At 51.0% G+C, this 15,964-nt stretch overlaps 1 protein-coding gene across 8 annotated transcripts in view; it reads left to right on the top strand.

The window, feature by feature from the left end:
- The window catches only part of ARHGEF7 (Rho guanine nucleotide exchange factor 7), a 126,242-nt gene extending 111,746 nt beyond the window's left edge, over nucleotides 1-14,496 (top strand). For 5 of the 8 annotated variants that reach the window (XM_057532530.1, XM_057532532.1, XM_057532527.1 and 2 more), the window contains 4 exons: nucleotides 2,631-2,807; nucleotides 10,638-10,737; nucleotides 10,996-11,050; nucleotides 12,048-14,496. In XM_057532530.1, coding sequence (XP_057388513.1) covers nucleotides 2,631-2,807; nucleotides 10,638-10,737; nucleotides 10,996-11,050; nucleotides 12,048-12,170 — 455 coding nt within the window. In that variant the 3' untranslated portion in view covers nucleotides 12,171-14,496. Of the gene's footprint in view, nucleotides 1-2,630; nucleotides 2,808-3,203; nucleotides 7,865-10,637; nucleotides 10,738-10,995; nucleotides 11,051-12,047 lie in introns of those variants that run through there. The other 3 variants (XM_057532528.1, XM_057532529.1, XM_057532531.1) reach the window with 2 other exon arrangements.
- Nucleotides 14,497-15,964: the final 1,468 nt, after the last annotated feature.

Below are 15,964 nucleotides of genomic sequence, written 5' to 3'. Positions count from 1 at the left end.
TTTATAAAGCTCTCTCGGATTGGAAGACAGCGGGAGACTTGTTCAGCTCAGTTGTTGAAGCTGTTTAAACTATGGTGTGGTAGTGGAATTTGGGGAGGGTGCTTCTTAGAATTGTTGTCAAAACTATAAGCCTAGGGTAAGAGTTCCTTTAGCCCTCTCCCCCTTTTAAAAAATGATTGCACTTAAAAATTTTTGAAGTAGACACCAGTGAGTTTATCGGGTAGATCTCAGTACCACTGAGTTTACCTGCATCTTATGCATAATGTCTGATGTGAAAAAAATTTTAATCTGTTGTGAGAACACTAAAAAGATGGGCTCTTTTTTTTTTGAAACTTCCCCGGCATTTGAGAGTGGAGTGCAGGATGGTTGCAGCAGATGTAGTCATGATGTGGTTTGTCCAGGGGAAAAGGGGCTGAGCTTCCCTCCCCCTCCCTCCCTTTCTTTCGAACTGGATGACATATATTACTTCTGGCATGAAAACTGGTTTCTGTTAGATTTTGTGTTTTTGGTTTCCTTTCCACCTTGACTTTTGGCAAATTGCTCAACTCACTTCATTGGCACCACCTGCAATGTGGTGGTTCAACTCAGTGTCATGTCTGGTGTAAACCAGTGATGGGGAGAAAAAGAAAAGGTGGACAGAGGAATTTTCAACCGCTTGAGCTTTTGTTAAAGATGACTACAGGTATGAGGACAGGGCCAACGGGATTAACCCCGGCTAAATCTGCAGATGATCTAGAAACTTCTTTATGGCTAGTATTTTACGTGTCCCACCCATGATGTTAGGACTTTCGGTCCGTCCTCCGTCTGGTGAAGACGCCTGTTTGTCGTGACTAGTCAGCAGAGCAGGAGAACAATGGAAGGGCCTACAGGTGACGGAGCAGTTAATTTGTCATTTACGATATTACAGTTTCCTGTATTTGATAAGAGATTGTGTTTTTAGGTAATAGGCTATATGTGACCATTGTTTTTGGGTTTTGAATTTGAGATTTTTAAAAAATTATTCATCTCCACTTCAACTGTTTGAAATGAGATTTTAACCGGGCCATCTCAGGTGAACGGACCAGGTGATGTGAGCTTTGTGTGAGCTTTTGTGTGAGCTGCGTTGCCTCATCCAGGAGACGGGGCCCTGCTCTGCTGTGGCCCTGGTGTGTGCAGGTCTCATCACGTTGCCTGTGTTATGTGTTTCCACTTCTGCTATGCAAGAAAAGCATTGGACACTACAGTGGTTTTTGATTTTAACTGATATTATGGGCTAACCACTCCGGGGCCTCAGAGGTCATACGGTCATAGATGACCTTAAACTGAACGTTCTCAGGAACAGGTAGGATGGGGAAATGGATCCTTTATGCTGGACGGGTAGAGTACCTAAGAATCTAGAGATGGGGTCAGGTGCATCTGACCCCAGAGCAGCTCTGTCCATATTAAATGCACAGTCAAAACAGTTGGGACGATATATCTCACCTAAAGCTCAGTTCTGTTCCGTATACGTTTGGATGCCAAGGAGGCTTCATCACCCAGACGTCTTCAGTACTTGACTTCCTGCCCAGGGGCCGTAGGGATGTAGTCGAGGAAGCGCAGCCCAGCCCCCTGCTCGCTCTCGCTTTGGTTTGGGGATGGGTTTAACTTCGCCCGGAGCAGGAACAGGACGGAGCCCATGGCTGCTGTGCTGAGCCATCCCTGGTTCCCGTCAAGCGTGTGTGTCCTCCGGCCCCTCCGCGGGCCCGTTCCAGCCTGCACGCCCCGCTCGCAGCCGCCTGGCCACGCACGGGTTCACACCCCTTCTCCCGTTTTGTGCCCGCTTCCTTCTGACGTCCTGCTTTTGATACAGGGGCCTTCCCTGTTCACGTCTCCCTTCATGGCAGCGGGAGGGCCTGCGCCTGCGTCCGGGTTGATGGCATTTGAGCAGACGTGTCTCCCCGCCATGTCCGTTCCCCTGGCTGAGTGGGGGTGAGCGCCCTGGGGTGGCGGGAAAGGGGAGCGAGGGGGAAGGGGCCTGTGAAACCCTGTTCTCCGTCTGAAGTTTTCTCAGTCACTGCAGTGGGACAAGGTAAGTTTAGACCCCCATTGTTAAGATGGCTTCTGGTGATTTAGAGTCTGGCGAAGAGATAGCTGAAGAAGTCCATCAGAAATCCTTGGAAAGTATTTTGCATTCAGTATATCCGCATTAAACACATAAATGGTTCCTTTCACAAGTGTCTCAAATGAGACTGTTTGTTAATCGAATGTGTAGCAGAATTGGTTACTTGTCAGATATCTTTAGAATTTTCTTGTGAACATGGGCTTAATTTGTAAAAGATTTCGTAATTGAGGGCTTAATAGCAGTAGCTTTAAAAAGGAACAATTTGGAAACAGACTCGTGACCTAGGTTTGTTTAAATAATAGTTGATCTAGTTTTATTCTAAGGGTTGTGCTAATTAATAAGTTTGTAAATAAAACCCAGCCATAAATAAGGAGAAATGAACATTGTTGCCGTTTTTTAACAATATTTTCTCTTTCCCTTCTCTTCCCATCACCTTTTGCTTTTGTTTCCATGTTTTTGGTTGTGGCTCTTCCTGCCGTCCTCCTGCTCACCCACCTCTGCCTGTCCCCCCACCCCCTGTCGTCCCACTCCCACCCCCACCCCGTCTTAGCATGGCAAGGCACTGACCTGATGCATAATCACGTCTTGGCTGATGACGACCAGTCAAGTCTAGACTCCCTGGGTCGTCGCAGCAGCCTTTCTCGTTTGGAGCCTTCAGACCTCTCGGAAGACTCTGACTATGACAGTATATGGACAGCCCATAGTTACAGGATGGGTTCTACATCTCGTAAGAGCTGTTGCTCATATATCTCTCACCAGAACTAATGCACTTCTGAGCTTTTCTTAACAATGCTTGTTGTACCGCAGCCTGCTTTTCTTAGATGTTTTCTTGCTGTTTCTTGTCTCTTTTATGTGATATTTTAACAACTTTTGAGAGCGTTTCTGATATTTCCCATTGTACTTTGTGGCGGTTTAATTGCCATTTGGAGTATCCACTCAAGTTACTGACTGTTGAAGGAGACGGTGCCCACACAGCCTGCACCCGAGGGTCCTTTCTCAGCGGGCAGTGGTGGCTTTGTGTCTCCAAATGGTTTGGTTTTTTATTCTCAGTGTAGCAACTGTCTCATTTCTTTTTAGATACAGCCGTACGAACACTTTTGTATTTTATACTGAAACCACACAGGTTTGTGATCTAAGTGCCAGCGACACGGAGGAGACTCTGGCCTTCCGTACAGGGATGTAATTTTGTGTGTGTACTGGACGCGGCGACCCAGTAGCTGTGGAGAGATGAGAAGAAGACCCGTGCCTCGAGAGCGCCGAGTCCAGATCAGACGGCCGGGTGCCAGGCTGCCCCAGGGCCCGGGGCGCCGCGAGCAGCCTCTGTCGTTGTGGCGGCGCGGGGGGGGCCCGGCCGGCAGGAGCGCGAGGGGCGAGTCCGCACACCACAGGCGGCTGGCTCCGCAGCCCCGCTTCCCCGCGGCCTGGGCCCCCCCGCGCCGCCGTGCCAGACTTTCCTTAGGTGGAGGAGTTTCCCTTGAAAGGCACGTGGCGAGCCTGTGCCGCCGCAGCCAAGGGTTAAAGCCCAGTCCCCGCGCGCGCGGCTCAGGCTGTGTCGGGGCGGTCGGTGTGCCGACCCCAGCGGGCGGTGCCCCCGGCACCCACACCCGAGCTCGCTGCCCGTGACGGGCGCGTTGCCCCTTCTCAGCAGCAGCTGCCGCGAGACTCCCCTGGCGGCACCCGGTGGAACGTCACCCTCACTCTTGATCGTAACGGGGTTGCGGTTGCAAGTCGCCCGAAAACGTGCTGAGTTGCCACGTAACTCACTTGCAAGAACGTCTCAGATTTGGAGGGACTCCCCCGCTTCCCTGGGAGTGGTTGTAAGGAGACCTCACTGCCCTCCCTCAGACCGATTTCTGCTTCAGAAAGAACTGAACGTGCCCTGTTGCATTCGGTGGTAGCACTCGGTCCACACCCGGTCCACACTGGGGAGGAGAGCGGGGTCCCTCCCGCGCACGCCTGGCTTGGTGTGCAAGTGGGACCGGAGGCTGTGTGTTAAGGACTCCTTGAAAGCAGCTTCAGAAAACGAGACGCCGTGATAACCGGGCGTAACCTTTTCTCCTCCCTTCAGGGTGGCTGTGACCCTCTGCTCCCGCCACACCTCCGCCGCCAAACCCACGCGTTCAGCGTTCTGACCTTGTTCGCACAGGGCGGCTCTGCTGTGCTCCGCCCGGTGTCGGGGAGCCGGTCCCCCTGCTCACAGCCCGAGGCGCCCTCGATCCCTCCCGGCAGGAGGGCCCCCATTGTTCAGGGAGCCGCCACCCTCAGAGCTGCGTGCGGGGAGGTGGTTAGGAAAACCAGGAAATCCAAGTGTCTGTCTGTTCCCAAGTAGCTAGTGAACTGCTTATGCCATCTGGAGGTTTCCTATTTTTCTATCAATTAGTATGAATAAGAAAGTTGAGGAGCAATCTTTTAATATTAGTCGGAGCCCGGTATTCACCCGTGGTAGAGAGGGGTTTCTGTACATTCAGCCAAATAGCAAATGGGACTGTGGGAGAAATATGATCACTCCAAGGTTCACATACTTAATATCCTGCGATGAATTTAGAAGCGTCTTGTTTTACTTTATATCACATCAAGTAACACATTGCAGCTTTTCTGATACTCACAGTAGAGGGTCTTTTGTTTGCTTGGAGACGGTGATAACGTGTGTTGGCTTACACGCCTCACCCATGCCTTAGTGAGTTTGGGTTGTCGTGTCACGTGCCGTGTGCACCACAGCTGCTGCACTTGGGTTCCTCTTTAACACCAAGTGTCATTTGGGTTGTCCTGATGAGACATTTTCGTTGATACTCTATACACCAAAGTTTTGACATTTTCTCATCATTCCTTTTTGTGCCAGTTAAAGCCATTTTGACGATGATTTTTTTGTTGATGCTAAGATCACTGCAGAATAACAACCTGGCTGTTTGTTTGTTTGGATTTGTTCTGATGTCTGGCACCATTAGCTCTTGTGACCTGGTTGGAAGTATTAGTGCCGCTGGCTTGCAAACAGTTCTCATGTGGCAGTAGTGCTGTGGCATCCCAAGGCCAGTGTTTCTCCTTCTGTGGAACTTCAGTCACGCTGAAATAGTACCTTACATTTATGCAATTCTGTAATGTCTATGTGTGCAGTTAGTATTACAATGAAAGGGTGAAGAATCTGAACTAGAAGGTAGGTTTAAGCCATTACCAGGCGCTTTTGCAAATGGCCTAAACGGTGTTCCCATTGAATTGACACTTGCCACAAGTATATAAGCTATATTAATTATGTGTTTTGCATAAAATTGCGAAAACACAGTGATTTGTATATAGTGGTATAAGACCTTGAAAAAAATCTATATATTGTGCTTTTTATCTGTGAACGGGAAAGCCATTTTCATTGGGTGACTGCCGTTTGAGACTCAGTGGGATGTGTACCTGAATGTTGCATTGTACTGTACAGTATGCATATTGTTTGTGGTTGCATATGGCAATGAAGTGTTTGTTTTATTTATTAAAAAAAAAGACATCTGTTATGTACAGTTGAAATAAATTTTGCATTTGCTAGCCTGTGGCTTTTAATATTTGTTAAATAATATGTGGGGCGGAGGGAGTAGCAGAGTTTGCAGTTTAACGCTTGCTGTTTGAATGTAACCTCTTCCACAGGAAGGCCGGGCAGTAGAACACCTTTTATCTGCCTTGATGGCAAAGCTTGCACTTTCTTAGGTTAAGTGTGTTCTGGACGATGCAAGGTGACTCTTTGTATATTTTTATTTCATCTGTTTCCCTCGAATTTTTTTTAAAACAAGTTTTCAATCACTGGGACGTTTGTCTTCAGAAAGAAGAGTTCTCTCTTTTTTGATGGAGGTGGGGACGTGTGCATAAACGGAAAAAAGCCCCGACTTGAATGTTTCTTACCGAGACTGAGGTCAGTTTTTAATTTTTGTTTGGTAAAGTGCATGTCCAGCTGACTAGGAAAAGCAGAACAAAAGGAAAACAAGTACCTGTGGCAGGTATGGGGCCAGGACAAGGTGCAAACGATAAACAAATGCACATCACTCTCTAAAGAGGGTCCTCGTGTTTTTGTTTTTGATTTTTAAGAAAAGTGAATTAGAAGCTTATCATAGCCATAAATAACAAAGTGGCCTTTCAGAGAGATTTTACTAAGTAGATTTTTTTTAAAATGTAACATTTTGTTTCATTCTGAAAGTTACTTCAGTTTCTGTTGAGTATAATTAGATGCAGATTTTAGAAAGATTAGGAATTTAAGAAGTCATGTGAATTTTGCTACAAATGTGCTGCACCGCTGGCTAGATAAGCAGATGTTCTCTTCTGACAGACCGACCCTGTTTTTAGGCTCTCAGTGCAGGCCGACCCCCTCGCGGGGGCAGACGCACCACACGCGCCCTGGGTCTGAGAGCCGCAGGCCATCTGATGGGGCACCAGGTGGCGGCCTGACCACCACGACGGCACCCTGCGTCGAGGCCCTCTCCTTGCTGCCTGGGCAGGTCCTCTGTCCGGGAGGTGGGAGTGCTGCATCCATCTGTGTTTCTCAACCTAAGGTCCACAGTCCTCTGGGGACCTGTGACTGTTTTAGGGGACAGGGTTCTGAACGTGTCTCCAGCTTCTGGGTCACACATCTGAGTGAGCTCATGGCCCCCCAGCACCTGCACCATCTCCAGCTGAGGGCACAGAGCGGCCCCTTCTGGCGGCAGTGCGGAACTGCCGCATCCTTGTCAGCGGGCGTTGGCGGCTGGGTTGGCGCTAATGATTATTATTTCATTGTATTCACCCCCATCCTGAACAACAACAAAGCCAACCAGCACTCGTGTGTGTGTGTGTGTGTGTGTGTGTGTGTGCGCGCGCACGTGTGTGTGTGTATTCATAGACACAGGCGGGATTATAGGCCAGTCCACTCCTCAAACTGTTAACCAGAAAACTGCAAAATGTTAATATTGATGATGGGGGGGAAGAAAGTTCAGCACTCAGACAAATTTAGGAAATGCTGAATTCGAGTTAAATGGGTATTTTTACTGAAAACCCTAAGCGTGCTAAATGCGCACTGTGAATCTCCAGGAAGTGGCTGCAGCATTCAGAGTTTTCCAGAATTGCATGCTGCGGAATCCCAGTTATCTCTCGGAAGCACAGAGCTTTGTGTTTAGTACAGGGTTTCGAGTGTGCTGGAGCTTCCGTGAGCACACGCACCTGTGTCTCGGCCCCTTTTAGAGGGTTCTAAAGAAAGTGAGAGAGCAGTCTCTGGTAATTCTGCTGTTAAATGATTTTTCCAACCTAGCCAATTCAGAGGAAATGTGCTGTGGTATCTTTAAAAATGCTAAAATGGTCTTTGAGAGAGCTTGTTAAATCTACCTGCTCTCTAGAACTTTGTTCTTATAGAAATAGTCAACTTACTTATAAACCTGGCTGGAGAATATTCCTTTGTTGTTTTACTGAAAGACTATCAATTTTTTTCAGTCGTTTTACAAAAATATGTTATGTTGAAATAGGAGGCCCATGGATTTCTATTCAGGCTGATAAATAATCTTCCTTTACAGGCCTCCTGGCTCACCATCAAATCCATAAATGACATTTTTCACCGTGGCACGTTTCAGGAACCCAGCAGTTAGTACATCCTGTCTGTAACGTAACATTCTCATACTTACATTTGTCACCTCCTTGTGTGCTTTAAGTGTATTGGCAAAAATAAGAACAACGTCTTTCTTGCTTGTGCAGCTCTTGAACCAGTTCCCACACGTTTATTAGTTCCCCTGATTCAGTCACATCGCATAGTGGAGTGTAAGGCTTTTATATTTACGCATTCATCTGGTAAAAGATATCTGTAAGATACAACTTTTAAACTAATCCCCAGAACAGCTCTGCAGAGGTGGTTGGTTTTGTTGTTCTCTCTTACGGGTGGTGGAATCGAGGCTCTGCGGATCGGTGACAGGCCTGAGTTTATCGAGACCCACAGACCCGTGAGGGTGAGCCCCTGCAGCCCCGGCCTCTGCACGACAGCCTGCTGTGCTCCGACCCGCGCTTCACAGAGTGGACATCCCTCGTGATTCTATTTTATGTGTTATTTGAAGAATTTACTGCTGCAAACACGTAATGTAAATAGGTTGCCTAGGAAGCTAGAAGATGCAAAAGTAATTGAGATACGTGGAATTTAGTCTTCCTAAAGCACTGTTACGTAAGAAAACATTTCCAACCTGTTGTCTCATTGGCTAGTTCACGTGAAGAAATGTTGTATTACAAACTGAACGTGACAGATACACCACGGGTAGCTCTTGATCTGGCTGTAACACAGCAGCGTCTGGGCGCAAAGCAGGTAACAGCAGGAACCCTCAGGAGCTAAGTGGTCTGACGTCACCTGCCTGCTTCTCTTTACAGGGAAAACTAAGTGGGGCCCTTCACTGTCCGTCCGTGTGGTCCACACCTCTGAATCTTTAGGAATCCTTGTCTGTTTTTAAGGAAAATAACCTGAGTTCACTTTTCCTGATAAAAACACGGGTAGCATTTGCGTTTGTGTTGGAAGCACAGGAATTTCTCGACCTTCAGAATTCTTAACCTGGCAGCGTCCCTCTGCTTCCTCCGTCGTGTGTTTCACGTGCGCGTTTCCTTCTTAAGCAGCACTTTCCCACGTGGCCCAGACGTCCCAGAAGCACTTCCTGTTTACTGAGAAAGGCCTGGGAGACGCCGTGCCCGCAGCCCCGCACGGAGGCCCCGGAGCAGCCGATGGCTGTCAGCGTGACGAAGGCTTTCAGGGTGTGTCCCTCTGTGGGCCCATGTCGTGAGAGACGTCGCCTTCTGTCTGAGAAGTCACCCCCCGGCCGCGCGGGTCACTGTGCTGGGTGCGGTGTGAGCCGGGCACCAGCCAGAGCTGCAGCTACAGGGCCGGCACCTCGGTGTGAACACGAAGGCACTAGCGGAGGGTCGTCTTTGAAACAGTAATCGACAAACTTAAGTACAGATATGCTCCGATACGCCAGCTCGTTACGGCTTGTGACAGAATTCTAAGTACTGCCTGTGATTATAATACGAAGTTCTGCTCAGGACGCATAAAGCCCTTCCTTTACTGGTGTAAGGTACCTATTTATGTGTCTAGAAGTTCGTACTGTGTAACATGGAGTTGTCCTTGCCCTCCCAGAGCTGAAGCTTCCTCTGCCTGAGACAGCAAAGGAGGAGGGAGATCGGCATCCAAGCAGCCTTCCCAGCCTGTGGGGCGGGGATGGAGCTGGGCCCTGCAGATGCAGGGGGCATGTGGGAAGGCCCCCGGGGCCGGTAAACAGCGGTCCTCCTCTCCATGTCATGAGCTGCCCTGGGGGTGACGGACGTGCTCTCTGGATGTCAGGAGCATCGAATGAGTCTCTTGTCATCAGGCTTTGACAGTAATCATCAGCCCTGTTCTGTTCAGAGGAGTGTAAGCTTGCAGTAAAACACTGGTGAAACCTTATTAAGTCCTGTCCTGAAAACGTGTGTTATACGGAATGTCCCCACGACGTGAGGATGCACAAGTGCCATCTTACAATGTGACAGACCTTTGGGAGGGCAAACTAAGGGTAAAGCAGAAAAAAAACAAGATCAAGCAAGCTGAACCGCCATCTCTGTGATTAATGAGCGTATAGCCAACGTCACGTGTATTTTAACGGAGAGAAGCTGCGTTTATCACACCAGTCGCAGTGGGTCTGTGGTGGGTTCTGTCCTTCCTCGAATGTGCATCTGATGTAATTTTACAAAAATATAAATGATATATGTTAGTGCTGTATAGTATAACCTTTTAAAAAGTTTTATTTTCTTCCTTGCACCCTTAAATAAGATTGGATTCTCGTTTTTCACCTTTCAAAACGTTTGGGTTTCCCAGTTAATTTCTGAAGTACTTATTTTGCAGTAAATGTTTATCAGGCCACTGTCCTGGGTAAGCTTTTGTGCTGGATCTTGGTTAAATGACATAAACATTTCTCTGATATTGTAAACAGTTTACTTCCTTTTGGAAAAACGTTTATATGCCAGGGAATGTAAATAAAGTTTTCATAAGAGAACCAAGTAATAAACTGCACTTTTCTTAACCATGTGCTGTAACATCGGTAGCTGTTGCTGTGGAGTTACGTGTCATAAGGGCCAGTTCATTGACTTGATAAACAGTGGGTATATGTCTACTGCATGATCCGATGGGTCTTTGTAAAATTCCTGGAATAAAATGGCACAAAATTTGGTTGATACGAATATCCCTAAAAAGTTCGAATATTTCCTCCAAAATATCCAGGGCAATATGGTCAGAACCTTCTGTTGAAAGGTTCAGGGTTTAAAAGATCCATAGTCCAGATTAAGAAACTGAAGCTTAATAAATTGCAAAAAAAAGCTAATGTTGCCTTTCCTGTGTCATGCTTTAGGCATGAAGGCTGGGTTCAGTACACAGAGGTAGAGGGGGTTTTTTAAAGTTGCCCTTCCCTGTTTTATCTAGAAAATGTATTTTTTAACATACTGGAATTAACACCTGGAATTTAATATTAATAATTAAGTAGTGTTGTATAGTCAAGTTCTTTTTTTAGTTCTGCCATGGTATTTACCTGAGGGTGTTTTGTTTTGTTTTAAATGATGATAGGTTCACGCAAAGAATCTGCGCCACAAGTTTTGCTTCCAGAAGAAGAGAAAATTATAGTTGAAGAAACTAAAAGTAACGGTCAGACAGTGATAGAAGAAAAGTAAGCTGCATTCCAGTGCTTTAAAGCGGGCGGGGGACGGGGGCTGTCGGGGGAGGGGGAGCCCTGGCTTCAGGATGGATCCAGGAGGGCCGGGGTGTGGACTTCCTGGCTGGCGTCCGCGCCCCTGTGCGCAGAAGTGGGCCTCCCCGGACCGAGGGCCTGGGCGTGCCGGGCAGGTGGGCAGCACGTGCGTCCGGGGAGGCTCCGGGCGTCCCCTCTGACCCGGTCCTTGTTCAGGGCGCCTTCTCTTCTGTCTAGGAGTCTCGTCGACACCGTGTATGCACTGAAGGATGAAGTCCAGGAGTTACGACAGGTGGGTCGTCGTCTGTCATTAATCTTCCTTTTAATGGGGGAAGAGAGGAAAACGTGGCGTTAGAAGTGAGGCCAGCTGTCCGTAAGCGCAGTAATGCGGAAAAGAGAGCCTGACTCTCAGTATTGAGATCGCAGAAGCAGGACAACAGCTGGTCTTCCCGTAAATGTGATAGACCAGGAAGTGAATCTTTAAAGTGGCTTTCTTTGCACTGCACTGTTTTTGACATCATAAACCATCCCAGATTCTGCTGGCATAATCAGGCAGGAGATCTAAAATTCCATCTAGCTAAACAGCTTGGTAGGTCCCCACTGTGACCGTTCTCTGCCACTTTCTGGTGCAACACATGGTCCTTGTTCTTGAGAAGTCACATCAGAACGTCAGTTAAACTTGGCTAACTAGCCAAGCATACTTTGTGCGTTTGTGCATCATTTGTTTGTATCGGTGGCTTTGGTGTCTGAGGAGGGGAGGCCGAGGAGAAGCCTGAGGACAGCGTGGCCTGGGCTGGGCAGGCGGCGGGGGCACCAGCCACGTGCTCAGAGCTGCCCTCGGCCGTCCACGTGCTTCCTCTTCCCCGTTCGGGGGCTTCCTGGCTCTCAGCAGCGACATACGTCTGTGTGTGCGGGGAGTGACGGCTCCTAACTCACTCGGTCTCTGTTGCCCTCCTTCTCATAGAACTCTGTAGATGGGTCATCGCAGATGCGGAAGGAGTAGGAGGGACGTGAGGTGTGCCTTTTGTTCTTTTCAGCCGTTCGCTTATCCTCTTGTTCACAGTTATAAGTGGGGGCCCTAGGCCTGCTCCGTCTGTGATTTGTCTTGGTGCCCAGGAGCAGCTGTGCGTCCGTCAAACACTGGGGGGCCCCGGTCACTGCACCCCTGGCCGCGGCGCAGGGCGGTCCCAGCCCAGGATTTCTTCCAGTGAGGCCCCAAGTCTCCTGGGGGAGGGGGTCCGCTTCAGCACCGAAGGCGGTTAATAGCCGGTGGTCTGCTTCACTTACAGGATAACAAGAAGATGAAGAAATCTCTGGAGGAGGAGCAGAGAGCCCGCAAAGACCTGGAAAAGCTGGTGAGGAAGGTTCTAAAGAACATGAACGATCCCGCTTGGGATGAGACCAACCTCTAAGGGACGTCCTGGGTTCTTTCTCGAAGACCGGTTACGAGACCAAGCTGGAGCCCCGTGACCACAACCGAGTGACTCTCAGGACCGCAGAGCAGGGCTGCACGGAAGTCCTCTTGCCTTCTGTGCGTAGAAAAGCTGCAGCTGATCACGGCCGTGGTATTCCTGAAGAACCAGCGTGAGGTATAGACGCCGAGGCCGGACTGTGCTACCTTCCTCTCAACATCTCAGTACCTCATTTTGCAATAAGTGCAGTGACTGCGTCTGGTCTTTCAGGCTTTGATTGAGTATATATAAATGTTACATATACGTTGCCTGTAAATGCTCCGTTTTGAATGCGTATCCGTGGTTGTCGTGTCGGGGCTGATGGCTGTGCTGCAGTCCCCCTCCACTAACCTCTCTGGTCCCGCGCACTGGGACGCGTGCTCACGCACTCGTGGGAAGCAGAGTCTGGGGAGCGCACAGGTGTTCCTGGGAGATGCCTGCTCTGTTCTCCGCCACCGCAGTGCTCCGAAAACGCCTCCCACTGCAGTCTGCCTAGACAACTCACCTTGTTCGTACCTGCAGAGACACCTTCATCCCGCTGGAGAGTCTCCTGGTAAAGCAGTATCGCAGTCACTGGCGTGCGGCACTCTGGCTGAACTCGGGGGTCTGGGCCTCAGCCCCGAACCCGAGAAATCGCGTCTGCCGCCACTGTGTCCAGCGACAGGTGTGCACGCGTCCGCTTCTTCTGAACACCTGAGCGTCGGAGGGTGTCCGGCCCGCTGGGGGGACCTGATGTGTAGGCTGGTTTAATACCTTGGCCAGGTGCACTGTTTTGTCCTACCCCGAGAGAGCAAGCTCACTAGAGCCTGTAAATAAAGTGTGTTATTTATTACACGTCGCCGCAGCCCGCGAGGGTGAGCCGTCCCGCGGGTGGGGTTTCTGTGTGAGGCCGGTCTGACCCCGAAACCTGCTCTCCCGTTGGGTGCAGCAGGCAGGCCTTCCATGCTCGCTGAAAAGGCAGTGTTTCCACTGTTTCAGCAAGAATGAAGCAATATACGCCTGAGATTCCCCTAAGGAGTGGGAGCTAAAACGTGCCCCTCCCCCCGCCCCACCTCCACCCCCGCGTCCAGACAGCAGGGGGCACAGAGGAGGAAGCCTGTCCTCTCTGCAGCCCCGGGCGGGCGGGAAGCCCGGCCTCGGGCCCAGCTGGTTCCTGTGCTCTGCCCCCTGCCCTTCTGAAGAGGCCGTTTTTAAAGTGAGATAATCTTCTGCAGAGAACAAGTGTCGTGTCTTTAAAAACCAGAATCCCAGCACATTGCGTCGGAGACGTCTCAGAAATGCCCACGTGGCACCAGATGTGGCTCTGTGAGCTGCGCCCTCTCACTGCATCGGACTGTCTGATGTCCCCGAGCTGGGCGGCTCGGTCCTTGTGGTCCTCGGCCCACGGCCTCACTCTCGGGCTCCCCGGCTCGGCCGTTACCTGCTCAGCGGGTGTGCCTGGGGCCCGACGTTGACCTGCCCACACTCGACCTTGTTACGAGAATTGCCGACTTCCTGTACTTAGCGTTGTGTTCATTAGTGCCGGGGCCAGAAGAGGTGGTCTTCGGGGATTTTTGGTAAGCCCTGTCTTTTGAGGATGTGTAAGACATTGCAGTGGGAAACAATCCAGTTGGAGTGTACTGAAGTTTGCCGTCTCAAGCAAATTCTAACTCAGGAACCACTTCATCACCTGATCTCTCCAGCACTTTGTGACGGCAGTGTTGCCGCCAGCACCCTGGGATGGGGCTCTTGCAGAACCTGCCTTACCTATTGATTTTAGCACCCCTTCTCCTGAAGGGGTGACCGTTGACATGCTTGTGTAATGCATTACCTTTTCTTCCCATGGATCCAAGATTTGACTAAGCTTTTGAGGGAGCAGAGAGCATGCGTCTGAGCAGCTCTTTCTAAAAACCTGCCCTGTCGTAAATGGACTGCACCCATTTCTCCGTGTGACCTTCTGAGGGGCTGGGGGGTGGATGGGGACGTCAGGAAGGGGCCCCCTGCCTGCTGGAGTCACCTCTGCTCCCACCTTTTGTGGATGAGGAGACGAAGCCATTGTCTCGCCTGGGACGGGAAGCGCTTGGAGGCGTGCGCGGCCCTGGGACGCGCTCTGCGGTGGGACGTACCGGCCCGCGTGCGCCTCCCCTGTGGACTCCCGATGCCCCCCCCGGCCCCGTCCTCATTTCTCGGACACGCGGAGTCCCCGTTGACAGCTGTGGGGACACTTCACGAAATGCCACAGGCGGTGTCCTGGCCTTGACTACTCATGCTACATTGTTGTAATTATTAAACTATTTTTCTTATGTTACAGACGTGTCACTTTATCTGTGATGTGTTTTTTTCGTGTGTGTGTTAACCTTTACACTTTCTTTTGATTTTTTTTTATACCTTAAAATTCTGGTTTGAATTTTTGGCACTGGAAAATACCACATTTGCCTTTAAAATCTAGGGTTTGGGAACACTGGAAGATAAATACAAATAGAAAACAAAGTTTGGGGGCAGGAAGTGGAAGGAAAGGCTGCCAGGCGCGGCCTCCGCTTCGCCTGCCATCCGTGGACCGACGGCTCCTGTCCCGGAGTCCCGGTAAACCGAGCGTGGGGCTCGATGGCTGAGCGCCGCTCTCTGGGTTCTGTGGGTCCTTCTCGAGTGTCGCGTGCTGTGATGCAGCCTTGCCCTTCGCCCTACACGCCACCCCGTTTAAGGAGGCCAGAAACCCGTGTTCAGGGGAGAAGCCAGGCGGGCGAGGCGGGGCAGAGAGTTCCCGGTGCTTCTCCTCCCCCAGCGCTTCCACCCTCGACCTGAGGACGGAGCTGGTGGCACGGTTGTCACAGTCACCGTGGCTTAAGGGAACGTTCGGGTAACTCGGGAACCAGGGTTTGTCACGTTTCGGTCGGATCTCAGGGAGACGAGCGGTGGACGTGTGTCTTGGCAGACAACCCAGTCTGTCTGTCTGTCCCTGCGTGTGCGCGGTCCTCAGGGTCGGCTGGCCTGCAGGCTGGTGAGGACAGACCGCAGGCCCCTGCAGCTGCGAGCTGGCGCCTCCCCCTCAGGACCTGCAGCCCCGTGACGGGGCCTAGAACCCTCCTCTGAGCTCTAACGTTTCGACAGCGCTGGCCAAGTTCCTAGGAGGAGTGTTAGACGTGATGTCCTTCCCAGCTTCACGGTTCCAGTTCCTCACGAAAGGGAGGGAGGGAGGTTTAAGTGCCGCCTGAAGTGTCCTGACATGCTCACACCGACGCCACGGGCTCCACGATGAAGTCGCCGCCGGGGGAGGAGGTGGTGCTGGCGTTTCCCCACCTGCCCCCGTGATGCCCGTTTTGTCCCCAGTCTACCCATCACGGAATTTCTCCTTTATCTGGCGGTAGTTAGAAAGCAAGTGAACCCTGCCCGCAGTCTGCCGTCCCCACCCGCCAAGGTTTCTCTCCAGCAGAGGTTCCCAGGGCGCCGTGGATGGGACTGCCGCCCGCCCTGCTCCCCGGGGCCCAGGGATCCACCGCGCTGGCTGGGGGAGGACGGGGGCGGGCAGGGCAGCGGGCACGCGGGCCGCTCGCCTTCCATCCCGGGAGGAGCCGCGCCAGCCCGCCAGTGCCCCTGGCCCCCCGGCCTCCCGGTCCTGGACGAGGCCCTTCGCTTGGCCGCTGCTGCTCGCGTGGCGTCTGACTTCTTATTGTGGAAAATTGAAGCCCGTGTAGAAGTAACAGGTGACCATTACTCCCCAGGATTCAGGCGTGTGGCCATCACCCGCCGCTCCGCGGGTCACACGCCAGCAGTTTGCT

Source organism: Balaenoptera acutorostrata, chromosome 18 (genome assembly GCF_949987535.1).
Source record: "Balaenoptera acutorostrata chromosome 18, mBalAcu1.1, whole genome shotgun sequence".
Taxonomy (NCBI): domain Eukaryota; kingdom Metazoa; phylum Chordata; class Mammalia; order Artiodactyla; family Balaenopteridae; genus Balaenoptera; species Balaenoptera acutorostrata.
The sequence above is the reverse complement of the archived record's forward strand: the minus strand, read 5'-3'. Positions and strand labels throughout refer to the sequence as shown.